Source organism: Cydia strobilella, chromosome 17 (genome assembly GCF_947568885.1).
Source record: "Cydia strobilella chromosome 17, ilCydStro3.1, whole genome shotgun sequence".
Taxonomy (NCBI): Eukaryota; Metazoa; Arthropoda; class Insecta; order Lepidoptera; family Tortricidae; genus Cydia; species Cydia strobilella.
This window is the reverse complement of record NC_086057.1, coordinates 3,017,574-3,042,939: the sequence shown is the minus strand read 5'-3', so window position 1 is coordinate 3,042,939 and position 25,366 is coordinate 3,017,574. Positions and strand designations below refer to the sequence as shown.

General features: G+C 39.1%; 4 protein-coding genes across 4 annotated transcripts; 2 read left to right on the top strand and 2 right to left on the bottom strand.

Moving 5' to 3' along the window:
- Window positions 1-672: 672 nt before the first annotated feature.
- LOC134748838 (microfibrillar-associated protein 1) lies at window positions 673-16,047 on the bottom strand. Its single transcript, XM_063683648.1, has 9 exons — window positions 15,885-16,047; window positions 15,537-15,730; window positions 8,233-8,444; window positions 6,686-6,798; window positions 6,041-6,222; window positions 5,372-5,496; window positions 3,725-3,868; window positions 2,987-3,083; window positions 673-1,064 (listed from the first exon to the last, which is right to left on the bottom strand). The coding sequence occupies exons 1-9, from the start codon at window positions 15,970-15,972 to the stop codon at window positions 891-893; spliced, it is 1,329 nt and encodes a 442-aa protein (XP_063539718.1). The 5' UTR covers window positions 15,973-16,047; the 3' UTR covers window positions 673-890.
- A 194-nt stretch (window positions 16,048-16,241) lies between these two features.
- Window positions 16,242-17,893, top strand: LOC134748820 (uncharacterized). Its single transcript, XM_063683626.1, has one exon. It carries the CDS (start codon window positions 16,397-16,399, stop codon window positions 17,558-17,560), a length of 1,164 nt encoding a protein of 387 aa, XP_063539696.1. The 5' UTR covers window positions 16,242-16,396; the 3' UTR covers window positions 17,561-17,893.
- A 311-nt stretch (window positions 17,894-18,204) lies between these two features.
- On the bottom strand, window positions 18,205-19,459 carry LOC134748827 (eukaryotic translation initiation factor 2 subunit 2). Its single transcript, XM_063683637.1, has one exon. It carries the CDS (start codon window positions 19,354-19,356, stop codon window positions 18,430-18,432), a length of 927 nt encoding a protein of 308 aa, XP_063539707.1. The 5' UTR covers window positions 19,357-19,459; the 3' UTR covers window positions 18,205-18,429.
- A 148-nt stretch (window positions 19,460-19,607) lies between these two features.
- LOC134748810 (large ribosomal subunit protein mL65) lies at window positions 19,608-23,662 on the top strand. Its single transcript, XM_063683614.1, has 5 exons — window positions 19,608-20,152; window positions 20,550-20,691; window positions 21,261-21,402; window positions 22,135-22,290; window positions 22,564-23,662. The coding sequence occupies exons 1-5, from the start codon at window positions 19,710-19,712 to the stop codon at window positions 23,331-23,333; spliced, it is 1,653 nt and encodes a 550-aa protein (XP_063539684.1). The 5' UTR covers window positions 19,608-19,709; the 3' UTR covers window positions 23,334-23,662.
- The last annotated feature ends 1,704 nt before the right edge of the window (window positions 23,663-25,366 follow it).

Genomic DNA, 25,366 nt, shown 5'->3' with positions numbered 1-25,366 from the left:
ACGCCAATTCTTGGGATTAGTTGCCAAGCGGACCCCAGGCTCCCATGGAGCCGTGGCAAAATGCCGGGACAACGCGAGGAAGATGATGATGATATCACTATTGTATACAATACTTTTTCTACGAGACAAAAAATAATACTTTCAACTAGTAGAATCATATAAGTAAACAAACCAACAGTATACAGCTAAGATACGCGAGCTGCCGCAGCCCGCGATACCTCGCGGCACGGCCGCCGGGCCCGGCGCCCCCGGCGGGTTGGTCAACGACACCTCCTCGTAACTCATGAGGCCCTGGTACCTGCTCCGCGCTAAATTCAGTTTTAAGACAGTTTTTTTCTTGATTTTGGCCACCGTAGCCTATGGAGACACAAGCAACGCTAAGCGGTTTTCGTAGGGTATGGATGTTGCTATATGAAGGGTGTCACATGCGCGTTTCTGACTTATGAAGCAATTATTTCTACTACAATATAAAATAAAATGTTTTTGTTGGCCAACCAATCGTAAAGCAGATGCGATAATTTGCATTGAATCGAGTTTTATCGAGAATTAAACAAGTGAAGTTCTATTTTCAAAATTTTTATAATTGACTAAACCGTAGCGATAAAATTCTTATGCTTAAGTCGGAAGTGCCATAGACTATCCAACGTTGAAAAGAGTAAGGTTGTAGTGTTGCATGTTAAGTTGTAATACACAGATTATACTCGACGAGTAGAAAAAATAAATAAAAACCGAGAAAATTCGATCAAAATTGACACTTGGCGCGTACGTTCTTTCCCGTTCTTTCTTGCGAAATGTGACAAAGATAGCGGCAAACCGATGAAACGGCCTTAATAAAATTAATTTATACAGAACACAATGTAATCCCGCTACCGCTGCCGCTACCGCTACAGCTAGACAGTATGTTTCCTCTTGGCGGAGGGTCGGTCGAACACCTGCTTGAGGCCGCCGCGCCTTGCGGCCGCCGCGTCGCCGCTCCACGCCGAGTCGAACTCCGTCGTGTCCTGGTCCACCAGGTGCGTGTACTTCGTGCGCCCGGACCGACCGAACTTCTTCACTTGCATCACCTGCAAACACAATTATTATATTTTCACCTCAGCAGCTCGAACAAGCTTACTTTACACTAAACAATGTAACTTTTTAATTTAGTGAAGGCCATGAACTTCATACTTTTATTACATTTTTTTTATGGTATGATACGGTACGGTACGGTACGGTCCGGTCCGGTCCGGTCTCGTCTCGTATCGTATCGTATCTTATCGTATCGTACATATTATAATACTTTTATTTTCTGTTTATTCCGTGTAATTCGAAATACATTTTAACCTTTAATATGTTCTCACTACTGAGGTGAAAAATTATGTGTGCAACACGAGAGCAAAGTTATTTTACATCTCGTGTTTTAGAGTCTTTCGCTTTCTCGGGACTCAAAATAAACACTCGCAAGAAAAACCAACTTTCCTCTCTTGTTGCACAAATAACTATTTTCTCAAAAATGGACGGCAAAGTCGACATTGCCGGTTAAAAAGTAGGTCGCGAAGTGCGTAGTTTATGGTCAGTCAAAAAATTAAAAAGTTAAAAACATTGCAGTCTCAATTTCGGGACTGCAATGTTGCATACAAATTCCATTATTTGTCGAGTTCCAAACTTTTTAAAAGTTGAAGTGGCCATATCAAATGAAGGCATAGGTCCATTAAACAGCCAAACAGATGATCAGTACTTATTATTATAATGTTGGTACCGCGACTATTTAGACGTCTCAAATAGGTTGGCGTATTTTCAGCAGAAAAATACACTTCCATATTTAATTAAAAAAATAAAACGGCGGCAAAGCAAATCTTTTTACTTTTTTCTGTGAAAATATATACGCAAGAACGTTGCTTCTGTAAAATATTTCTATTATATTTGCATTTATTGCGCCATTTTTGAGAAAAGCACTATATATGACTCGGCTGGAAGGCTACTTGCAGGCTTCGAATTCAATTAAACGGACTCCCAAGGTCGTCCGTTTAAAACGAATCCTCAGCCAGCAAGTAGCTACTTCCGAGCCTCGACAATAATGTACTATTACTTTTATTGGTTAAAGGTCCCCGGCGAGCTCGGACCTCCATACAAACGTAGTGTAAGAGTAAAAACACCAGAGCACCATTTAAACAAATATTTATTAGGGAATCACAAAATATGAGAGTTTAGTCTTGGATAGTACGTGGCGTCGTACACGCCTAAAACCGATCTACAAGATGGATGACGTTCTTAGTGATGTGTCATTCCGGTTATGGTAGTGTTGTGCAAGACAGCTAAATGACGTTGCCGCCTTTTAGTAGTTGCGCCAGGCGTGGCTCACTCCGCGATTTTGTCGCGTCGCTACAAGTACACGCGGCCCACACCAATTTTGGTGTCTAGCCATAGTAGTTGCCGCGCACCGCTACGGAACGGACGCCTGCTCGCGCTTGCGCCACCTAGCGGCCATATTTGTCGTAATAGACGCTTTTTTTAGAGAGTGACTTCTGTACCTACTATTATTTATTCTGTAGTTCCGCACTCATTTTAAAACGAGTAGCTAGTTTGCTCTGAAACTTTGTACTTACAATAGGATAAGGTATATCTATGTCTGTAATTATTTTATGTAGCTTCAGATACCATAGTTAAAAAATATAGCGATAAGTTTTTCATACAAAACTTGTTTTTGCTCTATTTCGTTTGTTTTAAAAACTGGAACTATATAAACTAATTACAGACCTCATTATATGTGCAAAGTTTCATTACAATCCAACACGTAGTTTTAAAATGAGAACAAAACTCCGTTTGTATGTGAAGGTGAAATTCGGCCGAGCTTGCCGGGGATTTTTTCGAAAATAACCGTAACCGAATATAACCGAATTCGCGCGGTTATTTTTCGGGCATAACCGTAACCGAACCGGTTATGAAGTTTAGCCGGTTATTGCATTCCCGGCCAAACTTCAAATATCGAATACATATTGTCACTTGCCTTAGGTAAAACAGTCTTGTCAAAGTGATCGTCCAATGTTGCCCCCGAAAAGTCTTGTTTGAACACATCTTCTTCTTTGTCCAAATAGAAGGCACCTCTGTTAAATAAAAATCAAATGTTAATTAAATAAATATTATAGGACATTATTACGCAAATTGAGTAAGTCCCACAGTAGCCTAATAATACTAGGGATGAAAATTCCGTAAAAAATCAAATGTTTTTTCGGGAATTTGACAAAATTACGTTTTTTTGGTTTTTTTTCCAGTTCTGTTCAGAAATAGCTATTTATGCAACAAGTGCGGAAAGTGTATGAAGTGTGTGTGTGTGCGTGTAGTGAAGGAAATCATCTTTACGCACGTGTATCATTCAATGTTTTACTATGCATTGTGCGAGTAAACAAAAAAAAACATATAATGGCAAATAAGTTTAATTATTAAAAAATTGAAAACAAAAAGCACTAGTGCGGAAAAGCAGTACTTTCCGCATGATATGGCTCCGTAGGAAACGCACTTTTCGAGCACATGCATTGTAAAATTAAATACGTTACACACAATGCCACTGATTAGTGATGACAGTGTCAATATCATAAACAAACACATTAGACATGCAACCTTAACCTACCTGTTTAAATTTCTAATTAAGTATATTGAAAAGTACATTGTTTTTTTCAAAAGAAACTTGAAAAAAACGAGCCGTTTTGAAATTTTCCCGGTTTTTTCAACGCTAAATATTACACACCTGTGATAATACTTCTGCAAGAACTTGTATTTGCCCTTGACGGACTTGTTGGTGACCACTTTGGGGTTCAGCCTCTGATCCACGCGGCGCTCCTCCTCGGTCATGTTGCGCATACGTTCGATGGCCAATAACTCCTTTTCGGCGCTGTAAACAGATTGACATTGATTTAATAAGTGTTTTTTAGGGTTCCGTACGTCAAAAGGAAAAAACGGAACCCTTAGCCCTGATTTTCTCCTACGCTGACGTCGGTCGAGCGTACCGTCGGAAGAAAAATCTGCGTCGCTGTGCCCCATAGAACATTGTGTTGTGTATGTAGGAGAAAATCAAGCCTTATAGGATCACTTTGTTGTCCGTCCGTCCGTCCGTCTGTCTGTCAAGACCGGGACCTTTATACCGGGAAGGCGTGGAGGTATCGAGTTGAAATTAAAACAATATACTCAAGTCTACAGCCCCTTGGAGCTGTGAAAAAATCAAGTAATAATGTCTTACACAACAAGTACAGGGAAAAATCTGAAGACTATTAAATTTGTACGGAACCCTCGGTGGGCGACTCCGACTCGCACTTGGCCGGATTCTTAATGTAACAGATAAGATAACAGAATATGTCAAGGGTCTAGGCTTTCTCTGTATTTAAAACTCGCCGTCACGTCACATATCAAATACAAGAGCTCATTTTGAGAATCAAATTTTTTTTTTTTTTTTGTAATTTAAATAGTTATTTGTGCAACAAGAGAGGAAAGTTGGTTTTTCTTGCGAGTGTTTATTTTGAGTCCCGAGAAAGCGAGAGACTCAAAAACACGAGATGTAAAATAACTTTGCTCTCGTGTTGCACACATAATTTTTCACCTCAGTAGTGAGAACATATTAAAGGTTAAAATGTATTTCGAATTACACAGTATAAACAGAAAAAAAAGTATTATAATATGTACGATACGATAAGGACCGGATCGTACCGTACCGTACCGTACCATACCATAAAAAAAATGTAATAAAAGTATGAAGTTCATGGCCTTCACTAAATTAAAAAGCTACATTGTTTCACTCCCTGGAGTGAGGAAAGTCGCACTTTCCTCACTCCAGGGAGTGACGAAAGTAGGCTTGTTCGAGCTGCTGAGGTGAAAAATAAATAGTTTAGAAGTTACATATTTATGAAAATATCCACAAAATGACCATTCCCCTATATCTCCGAAACTATGGTCAAAAATTTAAAAAAAAAAATACAGAATAGTATAGTATTTCTAATATTTAGTTTGTTGGAATGTGTGCCTTCATATGACTCATTCCCATCCCGCCTCATGTATAGCGGCGATCACGGGGCGGGGACAAGTGGGAATACACCCATCAAATCCATACTGATATTATAAATGCGAAAGTGTGTATGTCCGTCTGTCTGTTACCTCTTCACGCTTAAACCGCTGAACAAATTTATTTGAAATTTGATATAGAGATAGTTTGAGTCCCGGGGAAGGACATAGGGTAGTTTTTATCCCAGAAATCATCCTTTAAGGGTGTGAAAAGGGGGGTAGAAGTTTGTATGGGGAATCGGTAAAAAGCATATTGAGTAAAAAATAAGCTACGCAAATTACTAACTCCCCAGAGACAAACTCGCGGGCAAAAGCTAGTATAGATAAATATCGAAATACTTACGTCTCCCTCTCCTCCTTGTCTCGTTTTATCCTCTTCAACTCGCGCAGTTTCCACGCCTCGTATTCCACCTCATCATTTTCATCGTCTGTACATACGTCATTTATATTTCCCTCTTTTTGCTCCGCCTGAAAACAAAATAACCCTTCTCCTTATGATGTTTTTTTTTTATACTACGTCGGTGGCAAACAAGCATATGGCCCGCCTGGTATTAAGCAGTACGGAGACTGCTTAACATCAGGCGTAAGAGTGTTACACGTAGATGTAGCTAGGGTCCCCTACACCCATATGGTGGAAAGATTCGCTGGCTATGGATGAGGTCTTGGTGGCTCAGTTGGCAGAGCGCTGGAGTATCGATCCAGAGGCTGTGAGTTCAAGTCTCACCCAAGGCAGTATTTTTTCCACTTTTAAATTTATTCTAAGCTTAATATATTAGAGAAAAATGGTCAAAAGACATCACAACATGGTACCCAAGACACGGAAAAAGGAATGATGGAAGACAAAAATGAGATGGAAAGACGAGTTCAAGCAGGTGGCTTGAGCCTTGTGGAGAAGACAGGCTCTGGACAGGGATTCGTGGAGGAATATGGGAGAGGCCTATGCCAAGAGCAAACCAGTCATGACGTCTGCAGAGAAATGCTAGCAGTAAGCAGTAAGTAAGTAATATATTACCTGTGTACTCCTTTGCTCGGATCGGATTGTGTCCTCAACTAACTTCAACGCTTCCCTTCTCCGCTCCTCCTTCTCCTTGCGAGCCTCTGACTCCTCTTTCTTCTGCTGCTTCGCTTTGCGCTCTCGCTCTGCTACCGTCATTCTGTCTGACGCTCTGACGAACACTGGTTTCACTCTTGGCCCTAAAAAGAAAAATTATAGAAAAAACCGGCCAAGTGCGAGTCGGACTCTCCCACCGAGGGTTCCGTACTTTTTGGTATTTGTTCTTATAGCGGCAACAGAAATACATCATCTGTGAAAATTTCAACTGTCTAGCTATCACGGTTGATGAGCTACAGCTTGGTGACAGACAGAGGGACAGACAGACGGACGGACATACAGACAGACAGCGGAGTCTTAGTAATAGGATCCCGTTTTTACCCTTTTGGTACGGCACCCCAAAAACAGGATCTGGTGCCGGTGAATAAGGTTGCCAGAGCTCAACGAGGGTGCGGATTTTAGGGTCGGCAACGACTTAACACCTCTGGAGTTGCAGGCGTCCATAGGCTACGGTGACCGCTTACCATCAGACGGGCCGTATGCTTGTTTGCCACCGACGTAGTATTAAAAAAACTCACATAAACAATAAAATAAAAACTGCATTACCAGTATCTTCTTCGCTGTCTGTGTACTCTGTATCTGAGGAACCACTCTCTTCTTTAACGCCATCAAGCATTTCCTCATCTTCTTCTCTTCCGAGTACTTCTCTTTCGGCCTCTCTGTTAATTAGGGTAAGTTAAGTACTGTTAAGTAGGGCATAAGGGTGTCAGAAATCATGCAAAATTTGAACCATATCACTTTGAAATAAAGTTCAAAATCTGGTGGGAAATATATTCCCTCTGCCTTATAAAACTGCCGTGCTAACAACATATGCAGTAATCGGAGTTGACAAGTCATGCAATTGTTTATCTTGTTCTCTTTGAATAAGTTCTTTATTTAAACGATGTGTTTCATGCAACATTATAACTTAAAAACACTTTGGCGCGACAATATATCGCCGCGAGATAGACTACCCTTCTACTAACCGTATGAATTAAAGAGGGACGGGTAGTCTATGTCGCGGCGAGATACTCTCGCGCCAATCATGTGCTAGCCCGGCTGGAACAATAATAATGATTACCAATTTACATAGCACCTTCAAAATATAAATGTTGTCAAAGATCCTCCTGACATGTCTTCATGTCTACCAATTTTACGTGTAATTTAATATTCTCGTAATGCATGCATTAATTTAACTGTCAGTAGAGTTGAATATTATTTAAGAGGAAACTTTCACGAAAGTAGTTTCGATATATGCGAAAGTAATTTCGTGAAATAATTAATGTCGTGAAATTCACAGCATCGCAGTGACCACGGCCCCGTCAGCATCGAAGCTACACGTCCGCACAGAGCAGGCACTTTCGCGACACTAGTTTTTCACGTCGCATTTACACTACGAAATTAGTTGCATGACACTAATTTCACCAAAAGATCATGCAGGGCACGAAATTGATTTGCCTTCATGAAATTAATGCAAAAATATTAAATTACACGTGAAACTGTTGGTAAAACTACTGCCACGAAATCAATTTCACGCCACTAATTTCGTAATGTAAATCCCGCTTTACTGTCACATATGGCTTCGTATGCGGTTAATTTCTGAACCCACATACCTGGTTACAGTAACAGTTATAAGAGATCCTTCAGGGTTTTTGTATTATTCCTATGACAAGATACAAAGAGAGCCAGTTCAGAAGAGAGGTATGGGCACTGTGAATGACATCTCGCTTTGTGTGGTAGGGCACAGGACAGCGGATGTCATTCCAGATCTAGAGCAGAGCCCAACTGGGGAGGTACCTCCACCTTACAGAAAACCGCAGCCAAATAACACTAGACCCTACTAATAGTGTTGTGTTCCTGCCGGTGAGTAAGGTTGCCAGAGCTCGAGGGAGAGGAGTGTTAGGGTCGGCAACGCGCATGTAACTCCTCTGGAGTTGCAGGCGTACATAGGCTACGGAGACTGCTTAACATCAGGCGGGCCGTATGCTTGTTTGCCACCGACGTAGTATAAAAAAATAAATTAGTTGACGCTGTGACGAGGTACAAAGTGGACCAGTTCAAATTAGTTGACGGTACATAATCCCATAATGATATTGACATTATTGAGTACTAACCTAGCGGCAAGTTTAGCCTTAAGCGCCTGCCGCCGCCTCTCAATCTCCTCCTCATCCAGCTCATCCTCGCTCTCCGAGCTGTCCTGTTGCTCTTCAGCACTTGAGGCCGACTCTCCCTCCGGTTCGGCGTCGATGATCTCGGGCTTGTGTTCGGCGCGGCGGGGCGGCGAGCGCGCGGCCACCCGCAGACGGCGAAGACGCGGGTCGTCCACCTGGCGATGGTTTCAATATTACCAGGGACCCATTTCTCGAAAGGTATTAGACTATGGTTGGAGAGCCGGCAGTAAAGTTTTGAACCAACGTGATACCGCGATGAGATGCACAATGGTTTCCCATAAAACTGATGCTAAGTCCGAATTTGATAGTCTGCCACGGCGGAACTAGCCGAAAGTACAAAAAAAATAGCCACTTCCGGTGCGAAAAAGGGGGGGTCATTTAACCCATCTGATACTGCAATAAAAGCTATGGCATCAGTTAGAAATTTACTGGTAGATACAGAAAAGCGAAATCTGCCAGTATGATTCCTGCCGGAAGTGCTTGGCATACGCTCTCAAAGGTGACCATCAGGACCCCTAAATTAACCCATCTGATACCAGCATGAAACCAATTCCAGTCGGTAGATATGAACCTTCTCTTCAGGAATATATAAGTCTGCCAGGGCGCTTTCAGCCGAAACACCTTGACATACGAGATTATGTGGCGCAACATCCGTGGTACCCGTATAACCCGTATTTTGGAATTGTACATATTACGGACATTTCAAATACTGCAGGCTTATTAATTTATTACTCTATGCTTATATTTGTATATTATTACGTTATTAATAACACATATTTATAATAAATTAAGTTAAAATAAATTAAATAATGTGATTAATATTCATTGAATTAGCTATATGAATCGTTTGTCTTTGTCTGTCATTTTGACTTATGTATTTGTAAGAAAAGGATAAAACATAATTTAACTAATTCAGGCTCGTAAAGTTTTACGAATAAGGGGGTATTAGTATTCATAGCTAAATCAGGCTTGTAATGCGACATAAAATGATTTTTGGTGGTTTCTTTTACGCTTGAGGCGTTTTTTCACCTATTTCACTATCTAAATCACTATCTTATGTAGGGGAGAGAGGGGCAAGACGAGTAAGACGGGGTAGCGGCTTTATATGGCGACACGACTGACCAACCATCAGAATCCCGTTAACGCATGGCGATGCGTCGCCATCATAGCAATCAGTTCGCACAGTGACCGGCTAGACAAATGGTGTCGTTAATTATTTATTTGCAAAAAAACTGTTTTTGCCATATTCCTTGTTATTTTTAGGGTTCCGTACCCAAAGGGTAAAAACGGGACCCTATAACTAAGACTCCGCTTTCTGTCTGTCTGTCTGTCTGTCTGTCCGTCTGTCACCAGGCTGTATCTCATCAACCGTGATAGCTAGACAGATGAAATTTTCACAGATGATGTATTTCTGTTGCCGTTATAACAAACTAAAACTAATTGTTTATAACACCTGTATTTATTACCTGTAATGCACAATTGATGAATAAATAATTCTAAAAACATAATAAAATAAATATTTAAGTGGGGTTCCCATACAACAAACGTGACTTTTTTGCCATTTTTTGCGTAATGGTATTATGGTACGGAACCTTACGTGCGCGAGTCCGACTCGCACTTGGCCGGTTTTTGTGTTGTATTTGGTTTGCGTTTGTTTCCTTATTATCACCAGCACATATATACTGTTAATTTATTCCTATGGCCCAGCAATCACGCCAACAGCTAAGGACTTGTTTGGTTTCAAGTACGGTTTATTTTACAAAAAACTTTCGAATTTCATTAGGCACATGGGGCAAGATGGGGTACATCTTGACGGCCGTAGTTTTAAAGTGATAAACTGATGAAGAATTGCGGATTTGAATTTATTTATTCTTCAACATCAACATCAACATCAAACATTTATTCAGCAAATAGGCCACAGGGGCACTTTTAAATGTCAATTTTTACAAACAATAAAATTAACCCAACAAACAATAAAATTAACAAGGGAAGATGGGGTACATGTTAGCTGTAAACACATTTTCTGTCTCTCAGACGACTTAAGAAATAAAAGTAAAACAGTTCGTGAGAAGTTATCAGACGATGGACCCAAAAGCCAAAAATTTTAGTTTTGTTTAGGCCCTAAATATAATATTTATATGAATCATTCTTATCTTGTCCCGTAGGGGTTCCCCATCTTACCATACTTGGGGGGCAAGATGGAGAGAAGGCACTTTTGGCCATTTTAATTTATTTTTAATTTAATTATCTAACTAGGGAGTTCCTAGTAAGTGTTGATTATGAAAGACTGATTACCAAAGATAAAAATAAAAATAACAAAAACTTAAAAAAAATTGCATTTTCAGTTTTATTGGACTTGAAACATTAAGTATCCCGTCATGCCCACCTCTCCCCTACATTTCTTGACGTTGACGCAAAACTGACGTAGTTTAACATTCAGGGTGTTGTTTTATAACACTACAAATTGAGATAACTAAGGTCTGTTTTTTTATTCCGTAGACTAAAATGACGTTTCATATGTAAGACATGACATTTCTTAGTACCACATGAAATGTCATTTTAGTCTACGGATTACGGAATAAAAAACAGAATATAATCTATTGGAGTCTTAGTAATAGGGTCCCGTTTTTACCCTTTGGGTACGGAACCCTAAAAATTATTTAAAATGTTCATATTTGGATTATTGGTAAAAATCGTCCTTGACGTTGAAAATCCTGTCTTTTTACACCCGTTTACAATAAGTATGTAATAATAATAATTTTGTTCATTTTGGTAAATAAAGGATATTGTAATTTGAAATTATTGTATTATTTATATATAAGGTGCTAACAAATTAGCTACAGAAATTTTACGAGATGGTTGGTACTTTACACTAGAACAATTAACTTTTAATAGAAATTAAGAAAGTTTCTCATAATTTTTATTTTATTTACCGAACAAAATAAATAAACTATAATTCTATCTAAAAAATAATCATCATGTATTTAACTGCTTGTTTGTCTTAAATGTCATTGTCAACGTGTCATTTGATTTATCAACGTGAAGTGGCCAGTTACGTTTTATATTTAAAAGGGGTTTTAGAATCTGTTCAATGAGGTCTCATTTAATTATCTCATTAACAGAGTTTTTTTTACAAAGCAAATTTGTTTTCCAATTTTCTCAAAATAACATCATAAAACCTATAATGTTTCATACTTACATATACTTCAGGAGCCGAGTACTATCAACTGTAAAGATATCGGTAGCTAATTTGTTAGCACCTTTATAAGGCAAACAAAGAAGTACAAAGCCGTAAGCAGGTATTAAATTAATGCCCAAATTATATTATGTATATTAATAAATTTGAAATATATGTTATTAATGGCATAAAAATATACAAATATAAGCATTAGCTAATAAATCATAAGCCTGCAATAATTAAAATGTCTGTAATCTGTACAATTCCAAAATACGGGTTCCACGGATGTTGCTCACATAATCTCGTATGTCAAGGTGTTTCGGCTGAAAGCGCCCTGGCAGACTTATATATTCCTGAAGAGAAGGTTCATATCTACCGACTGGAATTGGTTTCGTGCTGGTATCAGATGGGTTAATTTAGGGGTCCCGATGGTCACCTTTGAGAGCGTATGCCAAGCACTTCCGGCAGGAATCATACTGGCAGATTTCGCTTTTCTGTATCTACCAGTAAATTTCTAACTGATGCCATAGCTTTTATTGCAGTATCAGATGGGTTAAATGACCCCCCCCCCCTTTTTCGCACCGGAAGTGGCTATTTTTTTTGTACTTTCGGCTAGTTCCGCCGTGGCAGACTATCAAATTCGGACTTAGCATCAGTTTTATGGGAAACCATTGTGCATCTCATCGCGGTATCACGTTGGTTCGAAACTTTACTGCCGGCTCTTCTACCACTAATATTATTAGTACAAGAAATATCAAATCGTATGGGTTACCATGGCAACACACTAATAATAACATACAACTAAAAATAAAGTAAAAAATAAAGTAAAAAAAAGTAAAAATACTCAACATAAAACTTAGAGACAAGAAGAGATGCTCAGAAATAAGAAACACAACTAAAGTGATAGATGCACTCGACCACTCAAGATCCTTAAAATGGAAGTGGGCAGGCCACATAGCCAGATTAGAAGACCAGAGATGGACCAAAGTGGTGACAGAATGGCAGGGACCTCATGGAAAAAGACACAGAGGGAGACCAAATACCAGGTGGATAGATGATATTGTTCCAATAGCTGGACAAAGTTGGATGAAGAAAGCACAAAACAGAACACATTGGAAAAAGTTGGAGGAGGCCTATACCCAGAAGGGGTCCTTAAATTTAAAAAAAAATATATATATATATAAGTAAAATGAATTGTATACTTAAGGAATAAAAGGCTCTATTATTATATTATTATAATACCATTCGAGAAATGGGCCCCAGATATGTATACATACCAAAGCTTCAGAACGTCAAAGAGGATATAGGATAGGGCGGTACTGTCATAGTAAATTTTATAGCCACAGTAAATTCACTGCCATCTATCGACACACGATTAAAACTAAAAAAAAAAAACAAAGTTTTGCACGGAACTAATAAAAATATCAGAAAACGTATTTATATATGGATCGATGATTTTTTTTTTTTGCAATATTTGCATTCATAAAGTCTATAATAGAAGGAAGAATAGAAAAAAGGAGAGGCAGAGGAAGACCGAGACGTGCGTTTTTGGACCAAGCCAAGGAGAAAATCAACGTAGTGCCGTATCAGGAGCTCAAAACAGTGGCAGAAAGAAGAACGGAGTGGCGGTTACTCTACCGACAAGAGCCAGGCTCTTAAGAGTTAAGAGTTATGATGATACATTCATTATTTTTATATTATTTTGACCCATGTTCTTTCACTGATATGCGTTAAAATTGTTAAATAACAAACGAAACAGTCAACGCCATCTATACGAGAATAGGCCAAAGGTAGTGGCACCTTCTGATCGAGAATCAAATTTTCTTGATTTTAGAGGCACGTTTTTTCCTTAGACTGTATCCATCTATTACGGAGTTATATCTATCTTTGAGAACGCTAATTAAATGCACGCTCAACGATGACGATAGCGTGCGTTCTCGGATAAGTGTTAAGGCTGGCGTCCACTAGGCTCGCCGAGGCGAATCGCAATAATTCGCCTTCTATACATTTACAATGAAACTACGTCTATTGATGAAGAGCCGCGGCGCGTCGAATCGAATTTACCATTCATAGTAAATGTTTAGAAGGCGAATTATTGCGATTCGATGCGATTCGCCTCGGCGAGTCTAGTGGACGCCAGCCTTTATACTACATTTACATTCAGCCCCTGCCGCTGCCTCTCGCGCTGCTGGCAATAATTTCCTAAATACTGCTGCAGCAGGATCGAGCTCGAGTGTGTGTGTTTACTCACTTTACACCAGACGTCTTTCTCCTCCAGGCGCTCGGCGAGTACTGGGCGACGGAGCAAAATGTGAACACGCACTGCCGGTCGGACTGCCGGTTCTTTGACTTCCGCAAAAAAAACCGCCATTTTGGGGAGCGCCGGGCAGCGCGAGTGGCAATGGCAGTGGCATGAGAAGTATCGTGTTTACACACTCGTCCTGGCCACTTCCCTGCTCATTTCGGCTAAATGTAAATGCGGCATTTTGAGTCAACGCTCGAATGAGGCGTGCGACGTTTGTTAAACAAATGAAAATGTTTGCAACCCATAGACATAGTACAAGTAGTTATAGACGCGCCGCCGAGCGACCGGGGGTAGGAGAAAGAATATTCATATAAAATTTGGGCAGCATAGGATTTTCTCTCTTTCACTCTTATAAATTTCGGTATTTCGCCATCGCCTCCTACCTATGATGCCACCCGGTCGGTGATAAGGACAAAGCATGACCAGGCCTCCTTCACTCGCTTAAGGCCACGCGCTATATGCCTACCGCTCGGCGTATCGTGGACGATACAACCGACAGAGGGCCGCCGAACGCCCGCCTGAGCGCTCGCACCGCACGTTTCCCGCGCCTACGCTTCGAAATTCCGAAACCACGTAATTATTGTGCAGTAGATGGGTGTAAAAGTCAAAAAAACAAAGGAAAATTTGTCGTATTTACCGAGTAGTATTTTAAATCTATCTGTGAATTTTGTCTCCATTTATTTCTTTGAACATAAGTAGGTAAATAGTAAATTAAGGAGTTTTTTGAGTCAGGTATTATAAGTGTTGTTTTTAAATATTTGATTGACTAATAAAGAATATGGTTGATTCGCAACATTCGTTTTATTACAATAATAACATAAGTAACAGTTCAACCCTAGCGCATTCTTACGATGACGCGTTGGCACGTGACTCGCACGGCTCGTGACTAGTCTAGACTAGACTCTTTGTGCGCGTACTTATGGTACATTTCTTCTCGTCCTGAGCAGCAGGTATTATTATTAAGATTTTGTAGGCTATTATAGCGTAGGTATTTTCGCTTTTGTATGGGAGTGATGTATCTGTTACGTAGTAACTATTTATTAATCTGTGGCATGACACTATTTTCTCTTTCCTCTTATAGGGATCGCAATAAGACTATCTTTCTCTATCAAAGAGTGTCAGGCCCTTGTTGCAACCCGTGAGTGCAGTAGATCACTTTGACACTGCCAAACACGGTCAAAGATAATGTTGAACGCTACTCTGGCTGCATGGTTAGTGGAATGGTGCAAGTGGCCCTTGGTGTTACATGTTGCTAAAGTGATCTAATTGAAATGTAATAGAGGGGAACAACTTTGTACTGCATTTCACCATAGTATCACAAACAAATGCTTCTTACTACTATGATTCTTCAAAGCTGAATTTTGGTTTGACAACAATAAAATGTTAAGACAATATTATACATACATAGGAAATAAACATTATGCATGTAATTAATAAAATAAATTTAAATAAATAAACCTACTCATCTTAGCTAGGAATCTAAAATATAGATTAAGCTAAGCACTAAAATATAATAATAATAAGCCGCCGGTTCCTCTCTCTGCGGCCCTGACCACCGGCAGCTTGGGCCCTGTCCCGCAGCTGGCGGCACAGAATGAACTTGTTTTCAGCATTTTAGGCAGTTGTGAGATGAACCAAATATTCGGCTAAATATTCGTATTCATCTCTAATTGTCATCATCATTTTAGTTTTGTAAAGTATTATATTTACCTGAAAAATATTCTAGGATTATTGTCATTCCAAATTTGTTACATATTTATTTACCTCTTTCTCAGAATCACTGTGGTCATCTTTTCGACTGATCACTTGTGGCAATGTCTGCTGTCTCCGCTCTGGTCTCTGCTGCTCTATGAAGTCCTCAGTGTCAGACTCTTCCGAGGATGAGGCACCCTGTGCGTAGTCAGGTTTCTTACCAGATATGTACCTCTGTACCTTCACCTTTTGCATAGATATTTCACCTGCAATTGACAAAGTATTATGGTTTAATATAACATGAATAACTTAGGTATGATATCTCTCTCTGAGATCTCTGTATAATAAAACTAATTATCATGCTTTAAAAAAAATTATTGTAAGATGTTTTGTGACTAGCATGTTGCTATGAAGACGTACCTTTTTCATTTCGAATTGGTACAGCTCCTGCAGTACTCTGAATACCCGTAGGCTGCGCGGGCAGCGCATTCATGCTGTTCATGCTCATGATGGAAATTAAGCTTACACTTGATAAAGAAGAAATCTTATTTTAACAAAATTACAATAAAATACACAGCGACAATGCTGTGTTGCTGTCCACAGACATCAAATCATTCAAATCCCAAACCTCAACCCCATCTGTCAAAATTAACGACTTGATGACGACGTTCTTGGCGCTTTAAACAATAACTCAAATATTTTCTACGTTCGCGTTTTTTTTTCTACTCTTTTCACCTTATGAGGAGGTGGAAGGGGTCGCCTAGATAAGATAACTAAGATAAGATAAAGTTTGTTTGTTCGCTACTCAACACAACTTTTGGATTAGTTCCAGTACTTCCAGTGGCAGTTGTTATGTTGTCTGAGTTACTGCTAATTTTTCTTTTGTAGTATCGTGCGTTTTAAATTTCATTCGCAATAAAGATCTAAATAATATGGCAGCTTCTTCTGAACTTGTAAGCCTTGATGAGCTTGTAGCGAGTTCACTTTCAGGTTTGGCCCTGAATGAATTTAATAGAATTCACTATGGAAGAACTGATCACCACGCAATAAAAATTAAAGAAAGCAACAAGCAATTCGCTGCTGAAAACTCATTTGATATTGCTGCTTATGAATTTCCTGCGAAACAAGAAGAAACTAGAAACCCAAGACTAGTGAAAGTGGGGGTAGTTCAACATTCAATTGGTACAACTACCGATAAGCCTATAGTAGAGCAGAGGGAGGCTATATTCAATAAAATTCGGAAACTTATCACTGCAGCCGGCGAAGAAGGGGTAAATGTCTTATGTTTACAAGAAGCATGGAGTATGCCGTTTGCGTTTTGTACTAGAGAGAAGCAACCTTGGTGCGAGTTTGCGGAATCTGCTGAAGAAGGACCAAGTACCCAATTTTTAAAAGACCTGGCTGTAAAGTATGATATGGTCATTGTGTCCCCTATTCTTGAAAGAGATGAAGCCCATGGTGAAACTATTTGGAATACTGCTGTGGTCATTAATGAACAGGGAAAAGTCATCGGAAAGCATAGGAAGAACCACATTCCTCGAGTTGGTGACTTCAATGAGTCTACCTACTATTTTGAAGGCAACACTGGCCACCCTGTTTTTCAGACGAAGTATGGTAAGATTGCTATAAACATTTGCTATGGCCGCCATCATCCTCAGAACTGGATGATGTTTGGTATAAATGGAGCAGAGATTGTGTTTAACCCATCGGCTACAGTGGCTGGCTTGAGTGAACATCTCTGGGCAGTGGAGGCCCGTAATGCTGCCATTGCCAACAGCTACTTCACTGCTGCCATTAACAGGGTTGGAACAGAACAATTTCCCAATGAGTTTACTTCAGGAGATGGACAACCAGCCCACAAGGAGTTTGGCCATTTCTATGGTTCAAGCTATGTGACCGCCCCAGATGGCTGCAGGACTCCTGGTTTGTCTAGAGTCAAGGATGGATTGCTGATTGCACAAATGAACTTGAATCTTTGTCGTCAGGTCAAAGATAAATGGGGTTTTACAATGACGCAGCGTCTGGATCTGTATGCTGAGAGCCTTGCCAAGGCCGTCGAGCCTGATTACAAACGTCAAGTTATTCATAACAATTAATAATAATATTATGTTGTATCTACCCAGCGGTCTGCAACAGGCGGCCCTCCCTGGCTATTTTGTTTGTAATATTGACAAACGACAATACCTGATAAAGTCATAAATATTAACAAAGTGCTGGCCCGCGTCAATTTCGGTAACTACTATGTGGCCCTTGGCTGCTAAAAGGTTGCCGACCTCTGACCTAACCCAAAAAACGAATTGGCCAAATATTTACTATATTCTATTATCTGTTATACTTTTACATTGTTTACGTTTAAAATTTTATTGAAAATATTTACTTTTTGATATATGTTTTTCTTTTTACAATACCTAATAAAATGTTTATTCTAACATATCTTTTTTATTTGTATGCAAATAGTAGGTAGATCAAATAAAACTAACATGTATAAAACATTGTGTAATGAGAATAATACAGAAGTGAGCTATACATAAATATAGGGACTGGAATGAGGTACATCCAGATAAATATAGAAATGAATATAACTTAATGGCATAACATCCATGTGAACACAAGTTTCCAAAGATGTTTCACAATCATTAAAAAATTACAATTTAAAATTTCATCACCCTTCCTTCACTTCATATTTCAAAGTACATTATTAGATGCAAAAAACATCTAAGGAGCTAAGATTAATCAAATGCTGCTTAAAACCAAATATTTAATAATATTCATCATAATACAAATTTGAAGATACATATTATCTTCATATATTATTTATTCATATCTACCTAACTTGCAATTGCACAGGCATTCATATACAAAGATCAGCACCAGATTTACAGTAGAAATGAAGCCAGGAACAGGAAGATAGATAGCTGCATGTACCCCAGATCCGTGATTTGTTTTATCACTAAGCACTAATGTTCTATGCAGTCTTTGCACGCATGGCTGCACGCTTGCCTGTAACAGCCTGGAAACCAGACTTGATGCTAGCGACGGAGCAACGGGACCCACAGGTCTCGCACTGAAGGAAGAACAACCGAGTATCTTTCTGTAAAATGGTATCAGGGGAGCGACAAGTATGGCATGTGACATATTCCTTGATATACCGACGTAACACATTCTCTATTTGTTTCTGCTGGAAGCGACCCTTGATGATAAGCTGGCTGTTGCCATCTACAGAGCCGCTGGTACCTAACTCGGCCAGTAAAAAGTCTAGTAAATGCTTAGGCTGACGATGCAGTGTTTTGCAAATTTCTGTAAAGTTGGCAAAAGATGTCTTCTTTGTGCCAATTCTAACAACTTGAGGGGGTCGCATGATGAATTTTTGCTTCTTGCCGGAGACCATGCTGGGGTTCTTTTCACGCATGATGTCGAAGACGCGCTCGAGCAGCTCGTCGTACGTGTAGTCGCGGTCGGAGCCCACCCAGACCCCGTGCACGTCCTCCACGTTCTCCTTCTCCTCGTCGCGACCCTCCTCCTCCGCCATGAGCTCGTCCACGGTTTTCTTCTTCTTTTTTTTCTTGGCCGTGAAGTCTATGTCCAAGTCCAGATCGTCCACCACCTCTTCCTCCTCCAGGGGCTCCTCGGCCGGAGGCCTCTCTTCTCTCGTGTCGGGCAAAGCATTTTCGATATCTTCCAAGTTAAAGGTCTTCTTTTTCTTCTTCTTCTTTTTACCGAAGTTGTCTAAATCAAGGTTATCGTCCTCTGGCACGTCGACGTCACCCGTGTCCACGGGAGCTTCCATGCTCGTGCTCTCACCCTGTTCCGCGAGTGCGGCGTCCATGTCGAAGCCAGTCTTCTTCTTCTTCTTTTTCTTAAGAGAAGGATCGAATATCATATCATCATCCATGGTTATTTAAAAAAATACTAGTCACACTTGATACTAAACTTGGTTATAAATCCCTGGCAGGTTGCTCCTGTCAAATCGCAAATTGCATCAGCCAGCTTTGTCAGGGCTGACAACGTCTCAACAAAAAGAGCAGTTTGTTTTCATTGCGCACTTTATAACATCTTTAAAATGACAAGCCTATTAATACCATGCTCAAAAATAATTTGTAAGTTAACTTATATAAAAAACGCCTTTTAAATGTCTAAATTCATACATAACCTCAAAATATCGAAATTCGAATTCGCCATCAAAAATTAAATAATTAAATAAACTCAATAAACCGAGGAATTAATAAATGGTAATCTAATTCTAAAATGAATTTTTTAAAAGTTCACAGAACGTTTCCAAGACTAAAAAAGGTATTGCTCAGAAGATCTTCTCAGGCAGTAGCGCTTGATGAAAATGAGTATACAGAAACCCCGGAATATCCTCCAATTCTGGATGTCTCCGAAGAAGGCGAGAAACTTCGAAAGAGGGAAGCTAAAAATGAGAATATAAAGAATTTGAAGACTGTCGAGGAGAAGCAGATAGCTTTAAACCTGCCCCGTTATTACGGTTGGGGTTCTGTTATGTTAACGGAGGACAAGGTGCCATATAACGCCCTGCCTATGGTGAAATGTTACACAAGAACACACTTTGTAGCTCAAGATAAGCTCCCAGATTTGTACGCAGAAGTGGCCCCCGCTGCGGACGCCGTAGTAGCGGAGATCAAGTCATTAGTTGAGGATGCTATTGCTATAGAACATGGAGGCTTGCAGTAAGTTATATTACTATAATAGCTAAATTTTTTGTTGCCCTGTATAACTCAATATTTTTAATGTTGCAAACAAAATCAGGCCATTGTCATGGTCTTAACTTAATACAAATTTTATCTAAATAAAGTTTAGAACTCTCATGGCGTTATTGATGGTTGAAAAAAAGATAAAATCACTCGTACTTACTTCTAAGGTTAGCTACTATATTTAGTTATTAATTAATTAACATTATCCCATGCTGTTTTAATAACTATGTTTTATATCCTTTATTGCTATGAAAATTTTATATTACTCATTAGATAAAATTATTAAAACATTTACTAATTAATTTTAATAACTCATTTTAATTTCAAAAGCTATTAATTTTAATAACTCTTATATTACACTTTTAACTTCCAGGCGTAATTTCACAACTACTGACACTACAAAATCTGTAGAACATCAAAAAGAGGATGCCATGGCTAAGAACATTGCCAGACAAGTGAACAGGATAATCAGTAATAATTTGTCAGATAAAGTACCACACATATTACCAGCTCAGGTATGTTTTATATTCCTTGAAGCATTCTTATAACATTTCCTTAAAAAACATTTGACCTAACCTGACCTGATTCCTTTGATATAAAAATATATATAATTTTCATCAGAGGTATATATTATAACACTCAACTAGCTCAATTGAAGCATTAGCAAACTAGCCTGATGCATTTTTAGACAAAATTCTTTCAAATGGATCATTACCTAAATATGAATATAGACTAATGTATTTATTTCAATAATTGTATTATAATACGTCCCAGCACGCACAAGTTGTTTGCAGAAATCGCGAAGCGTTTGGTTGATGTAACTGGTCAGCATTGCGATACAGCAAGGAAATGCCGCCAGCATCCTTGGTACAATGCCTCAAGGGCCCATTTTAGATTTAAGCTAGTTATTAATTTCGTTTACGTAGTACCACTGTATATATCTTGTATGTAAATAAAAGTTGTTTATTAATTGAAATGAAATCAAAAAATAAACTAATTATTCATTTTTCAAACAAACTTAGTCTTACAGATTTTTATTTATTTACAATAATACAATTATTGACATATTTCTTTTTAATTCTAGGTGGATTATGATCCCCGGCATGAAGCATTCTGGTTTGTGGGAGGTGTATACCCCTCAAGAAAAGTTATCCGCAAAAGAGCTGAGTACCCTTGGCAGAGGGATAAGTTATTAGAGCCGAAAGATAGAGCAGTGCAGTATTTAGGTAACGATTGAATGAATGAATGAATAATATTTATTTCAGATTAATAAAAATTCATATTCTTGTTAGTACACATATATGTCAAAACTTTGGTTAGTAGACAGTTAAAAAAACAGTCATTTAAAATAAAAATATTAGATAAAATCATAAGCATAACACATAATGAAATTAATTTAAAAACTATAATACACACTATAATACTATTTACACTTTATTATTTATGTAAAATATCTCCCAAATAAATCTACTACCCTTAAACTTGTAAATAGTGGGTTATTTCTGAAAATGACTTCAAGTTCAATAAAAACACATTTCCATTTGGCCTCACCTGTTTATCCCCAATGAGATTAGGTGGGTCTATTTTGTCCCATTTTTTCCAACTGGGCTCTATGAAAAGGTCACTTATGATAGTTATGATTAACAGTGACCATTTTTCCATAGTCTGCTATTTGTTCTGTATACCCCACCACCAGGGAGTGGAATAATAAAGAAACAATATTAAAAAATCTTCTTTCTTCATACTAAACAATTTTTTTATCTAGAAGATATGTCTGCATGCGATACTATTTTTTTTTTTAAAGGAAAATCGTTTTCTCATCATAAAAAAAATTCTTCATGCTAAAATAAATTATAATTGGTTACATGAATTGGCCACGCTTTTTTCTTTTGTAATTTGACTGTTACTTTTAAGTTACCGTAAAAGTAAAATATAACATGTATTTTTCAACACTTCAGGGAAGCCACTGCTAGCGCTCAGAGGCCATTTACCTCTAAAGCCTTTGATGCCATACAGCGAAGCTACAAATCCGGAGTTCAAAGTGCCGAAATTCACATATGTGCCGCAAAATGTCGGATATCTAAATTCTCTAAGGCATGCTACCAATGTACCAGGTAACAGAAAATTGGCCTTATTATGTTGCCTAAGTGCATGTCACAAAAAAAATCCTTTGGAAAAAATTTATACATTTGAAACGAAAATATAATTAGGCCCATATAATTTTTTTTTTTATTTCCTTAGCCATAGTTTTAGTGGAATATTAATATGTACTAATATGTATGTATGTATGTATGTTCACTGCCAAGAACCCGCTGCGTGGGTTCTATTTGTATTGGAAATGGGGCACTTGTCACTGAAAGTGTTAAAATTATCATTTTTTTCCGCAGGTTATTGGCCTGGTGACTACGACGAGTTCGGCTTACTTTCTATCCACGGCCGTGGCCATTTACTCAGCAGAAAACAATCCTTTGGACCCGAGGACAATATAGAGGCTCTTCACTGCCAAGCAATTAAGGCCAGTTTCGGCTGGCTGACAGCCCAGGCCAACTATCAAGGGTTCACAACTTACAACGACTTGACCTATCCTTTAGCAACACAAACAGTGATCACTAACGGACAAATATGGTCGTTATACGCTTACCAACTGAACACTATGCTTATGCATAATGAGCATATAGACCCAAACCCGAAGCATAACGTTTGCTTTGGTACACAGCCCATGAAACTGTTTGACACAATTGAAGATGGAAAAGTGAAGGGCCTTAATGATAACGTCTTGAAAATGCTCGTTCAGTTTTATTTAAACACTCCGGAAGAACGAGATTATGACATGAAGCCATACTTAGACAAGGAAGAATCCGTTGTTGCTGATATTGAAGATGACAATAGAAGATGTTGGCTTGAAGAAACATATAAACATATAGTATCAAACAGACCCAAGCATTTATTACCCCCAGAAACATATCTCTGGGAGCGTATTTACAAGATTCAGCATAATACTAGATTCTTTGAGAAGAGGCGAAGGCCATTCGAGCTTGGTATTAACCCATACAAACGAAGGCTTAGTGACCATCTTCCCCCGTATATTCCGAAGGTACTCAGGCCGTATCCTAAGTGCCGAAAGAAGTTTGAGACGACATACTATCCTAAAGTATAAAATAGGGTAAAGGAAGGTAATGTTTGATGTTTTTAGCACTATGTAATGTTTCGCTAAATGATATAGTAATTCAGCTATAGAGCAGTGAAAAGTTAACACTGATTGGGAACTTGATTCCATACGAAGTAACCCCTTTTCAATGCTATTTGGTGTACAAGGTATTTGAAAGTATACACTTGGGAAAAACATTACAAAATGCCAAAAAATATTATGTCATACAAAGAACATTGTTACAAAAAGAGTAGGTATTTGTATTGTATTGTTTTCCTTTATTCAAATCTAGTAATCATTAGTTTAGGTCTTACTAATAAAAAAGTGATTTAATATAAGTTTTTTTATTTGTATGTTATGTTTGTTCGTGTATGGATGAGTAGGTCCCATAAATATTAGGTAATATTATATTAGGTATAGGACATTCTTACACAAATTGACTAAGTCCCACGGTAAGCCCAAGGAGGCTCGTGTTATGGGTACTCAGACAACGATATATTTAATATATAAATACTTAAATACATAGAAAACACCCATGACTCAGGAACAAATATCTGTGCTCATCACACAAATAAATGCCCTTACCGGGATTCGAACCCAGGACCACCGGCTTCACAGGCGGGGTCACTACCCACTAGGCCAGACCGGTCGTCAGAACACAACAGATACGACAGATAACGATAAAACAGATTTTTGTGCCGTATTGTGAATAAAAGTAAATTATTTTTACAGTACTATGGTGCTACTTTTTCGCACTAGTGCGGGAATGAGCACTTTTCGTGCATATGTCGTTGTACGATACACGTGCGAAAAGGTAATTCGCAACTCGTGTCGATTTAAAACACTCCCTGCGGTCGTGTTTTAATTTATCGCCACTCGTTTCGAATTTCCTCTTTTCCGCACTTGTATCGTAAATAACTATTTTAAACCGTATTGCCTTAGCAATAGAGGCCACCGTCGCAACTCGCAACCCGTCGCAGGTGCTAGGCTGGCCATACGGTGCTGACAGAGACAGAGAAAAGTATTATGTTATTTTATTTCCCCGTCACTCCTGTCACCGGATAGATCAAATAACCCTTTGCGGGTCTACTAAAATGTACTGTCCGCGCGCGAATTCCGTGCACGCTGCACGGCTGGGCTGAGGAATGTTGGGCGTCATGACAGAGTGGTGTCATTTTGTAAGTACGGGCGCGGCGCATACCCCCCACTTCCTCGACCTCCGAATGCACTGAATGAGGGCTAACGCGTATGAATTCGCCGCTAGGGGCGCTAGTGTAGATGGTGGTCTTTTCCATAGTTCGAAATGTCAACTGTCACTTGTCACTTTAATGACTGACAGCTTTTCTAAAGTCTTTTGGACCACCATCAACAGAGGCGCCAACTGGTGAGCAAAAAAACGATAGCCCTCATTGGCGCGCGGACAGTATAGTTCCTGAATGAAATTAATGAGTAAGAACGGACAGCGTCGCGTTTATACAACTAAATTGTTAGAAAGAGAGGCAAACAGCTAAAAGAACAAATTACAACTGTCCCGTGGTAAAATGGCAGCATGCGATTGCCACTGTCTCAATGTGTTGTGATGTGTATGTGTTAAGCGCCCTCCACACGTGTGCGAAGTGCGAAGCCGCATCGTCTGGAGTGAGCTTTATGCAAAGAGTAGTATCATATATAGGCTTAATGTATGTGTGGCTATGTTAAGGCCGTAACGCACCATCGCACCGCACCAAGGTCATTGTGCGACGCACCCATAAGTAAGAGCGAGAAAGCAATATCTGATGACCTTGGTGCGGTGCGATGGTGTGTTACAGCCTTTACATTACATGCCAGGGTCTTATGCAGCACATGGAGCATAAGGATCCTTTAGGCATGCAAAGTCACAAATACTCGCCACTCGACTAAATTACTAACGTAGTCCGAAGTTTCGAACTGCGCGAGCCTAATTAAAAAGTGGCAACACTGTAGTGTCGTCCCTTTCAAATCAATCTAAGAAAAACGGGACGACACTACAGTGTTGCCACTTTTTTTTCTACTCTTTTTTTTGC

Bases quoted from the DNA above. Each gene is read 5' to 3' on its own strand.
- LOC134748810 (XM_063683614.1), top strand. From the start codon at position 19,710: ATGAATTTTTTAAAAGTTCACAGAACGTTTCCAAGACTAAAAAAGGTA. The intron at 21,403-22,134 runs GTAACGATTGAA...TCAACACTTCAG, and splicing joins TAGAGCAGTGCAGTATTTAG to GGAAGCCACTGCTAGCGCTC. The intron at 22,291-22,563 runs GTAACAGAAAAT...TTTTTTCCGCAG, and splicing joins GCATGCTACCAATGTACCAG to GTTATTGGCCTGGTGACTAC.
- LOC134748827 (XM_063683637.1), bottom strand. From the start codon at position 19,356: ATGGATGATGATATGATATTCGATCCTTCTCTTAAGAAAAAGAAGAAG.
- LOC134748838 (XM_063683648.1), bottom strand. From the start codon at position 15,972: ATGAGCATGAACAGCATGAATGCGCTGCCCGCGCAGCCTACGGGTATT. The intron at 6,223-6,685 runs GTAATGCAGTTT...TTTTCTTTTTAG, and splicing joins AGACAGCGAAGAAGATACTG to GGCCAAGAGTGAAACCAGTG. The intron at 5,497-6,040 runs GTAATATATTAC...TTTTGTTTTCAG, and splicing joins CCGAGCAAAGGAGTACACAG to GCGGAGCAAAAAGAGGGAAA.
- LOC134748820 (XM_063683626.1), top strand. From the start codon at position 16,397: ATGGCAGCTTCTTCTGAACTTGTAAGCCTTGATGAGCTTGTAGCGAGT.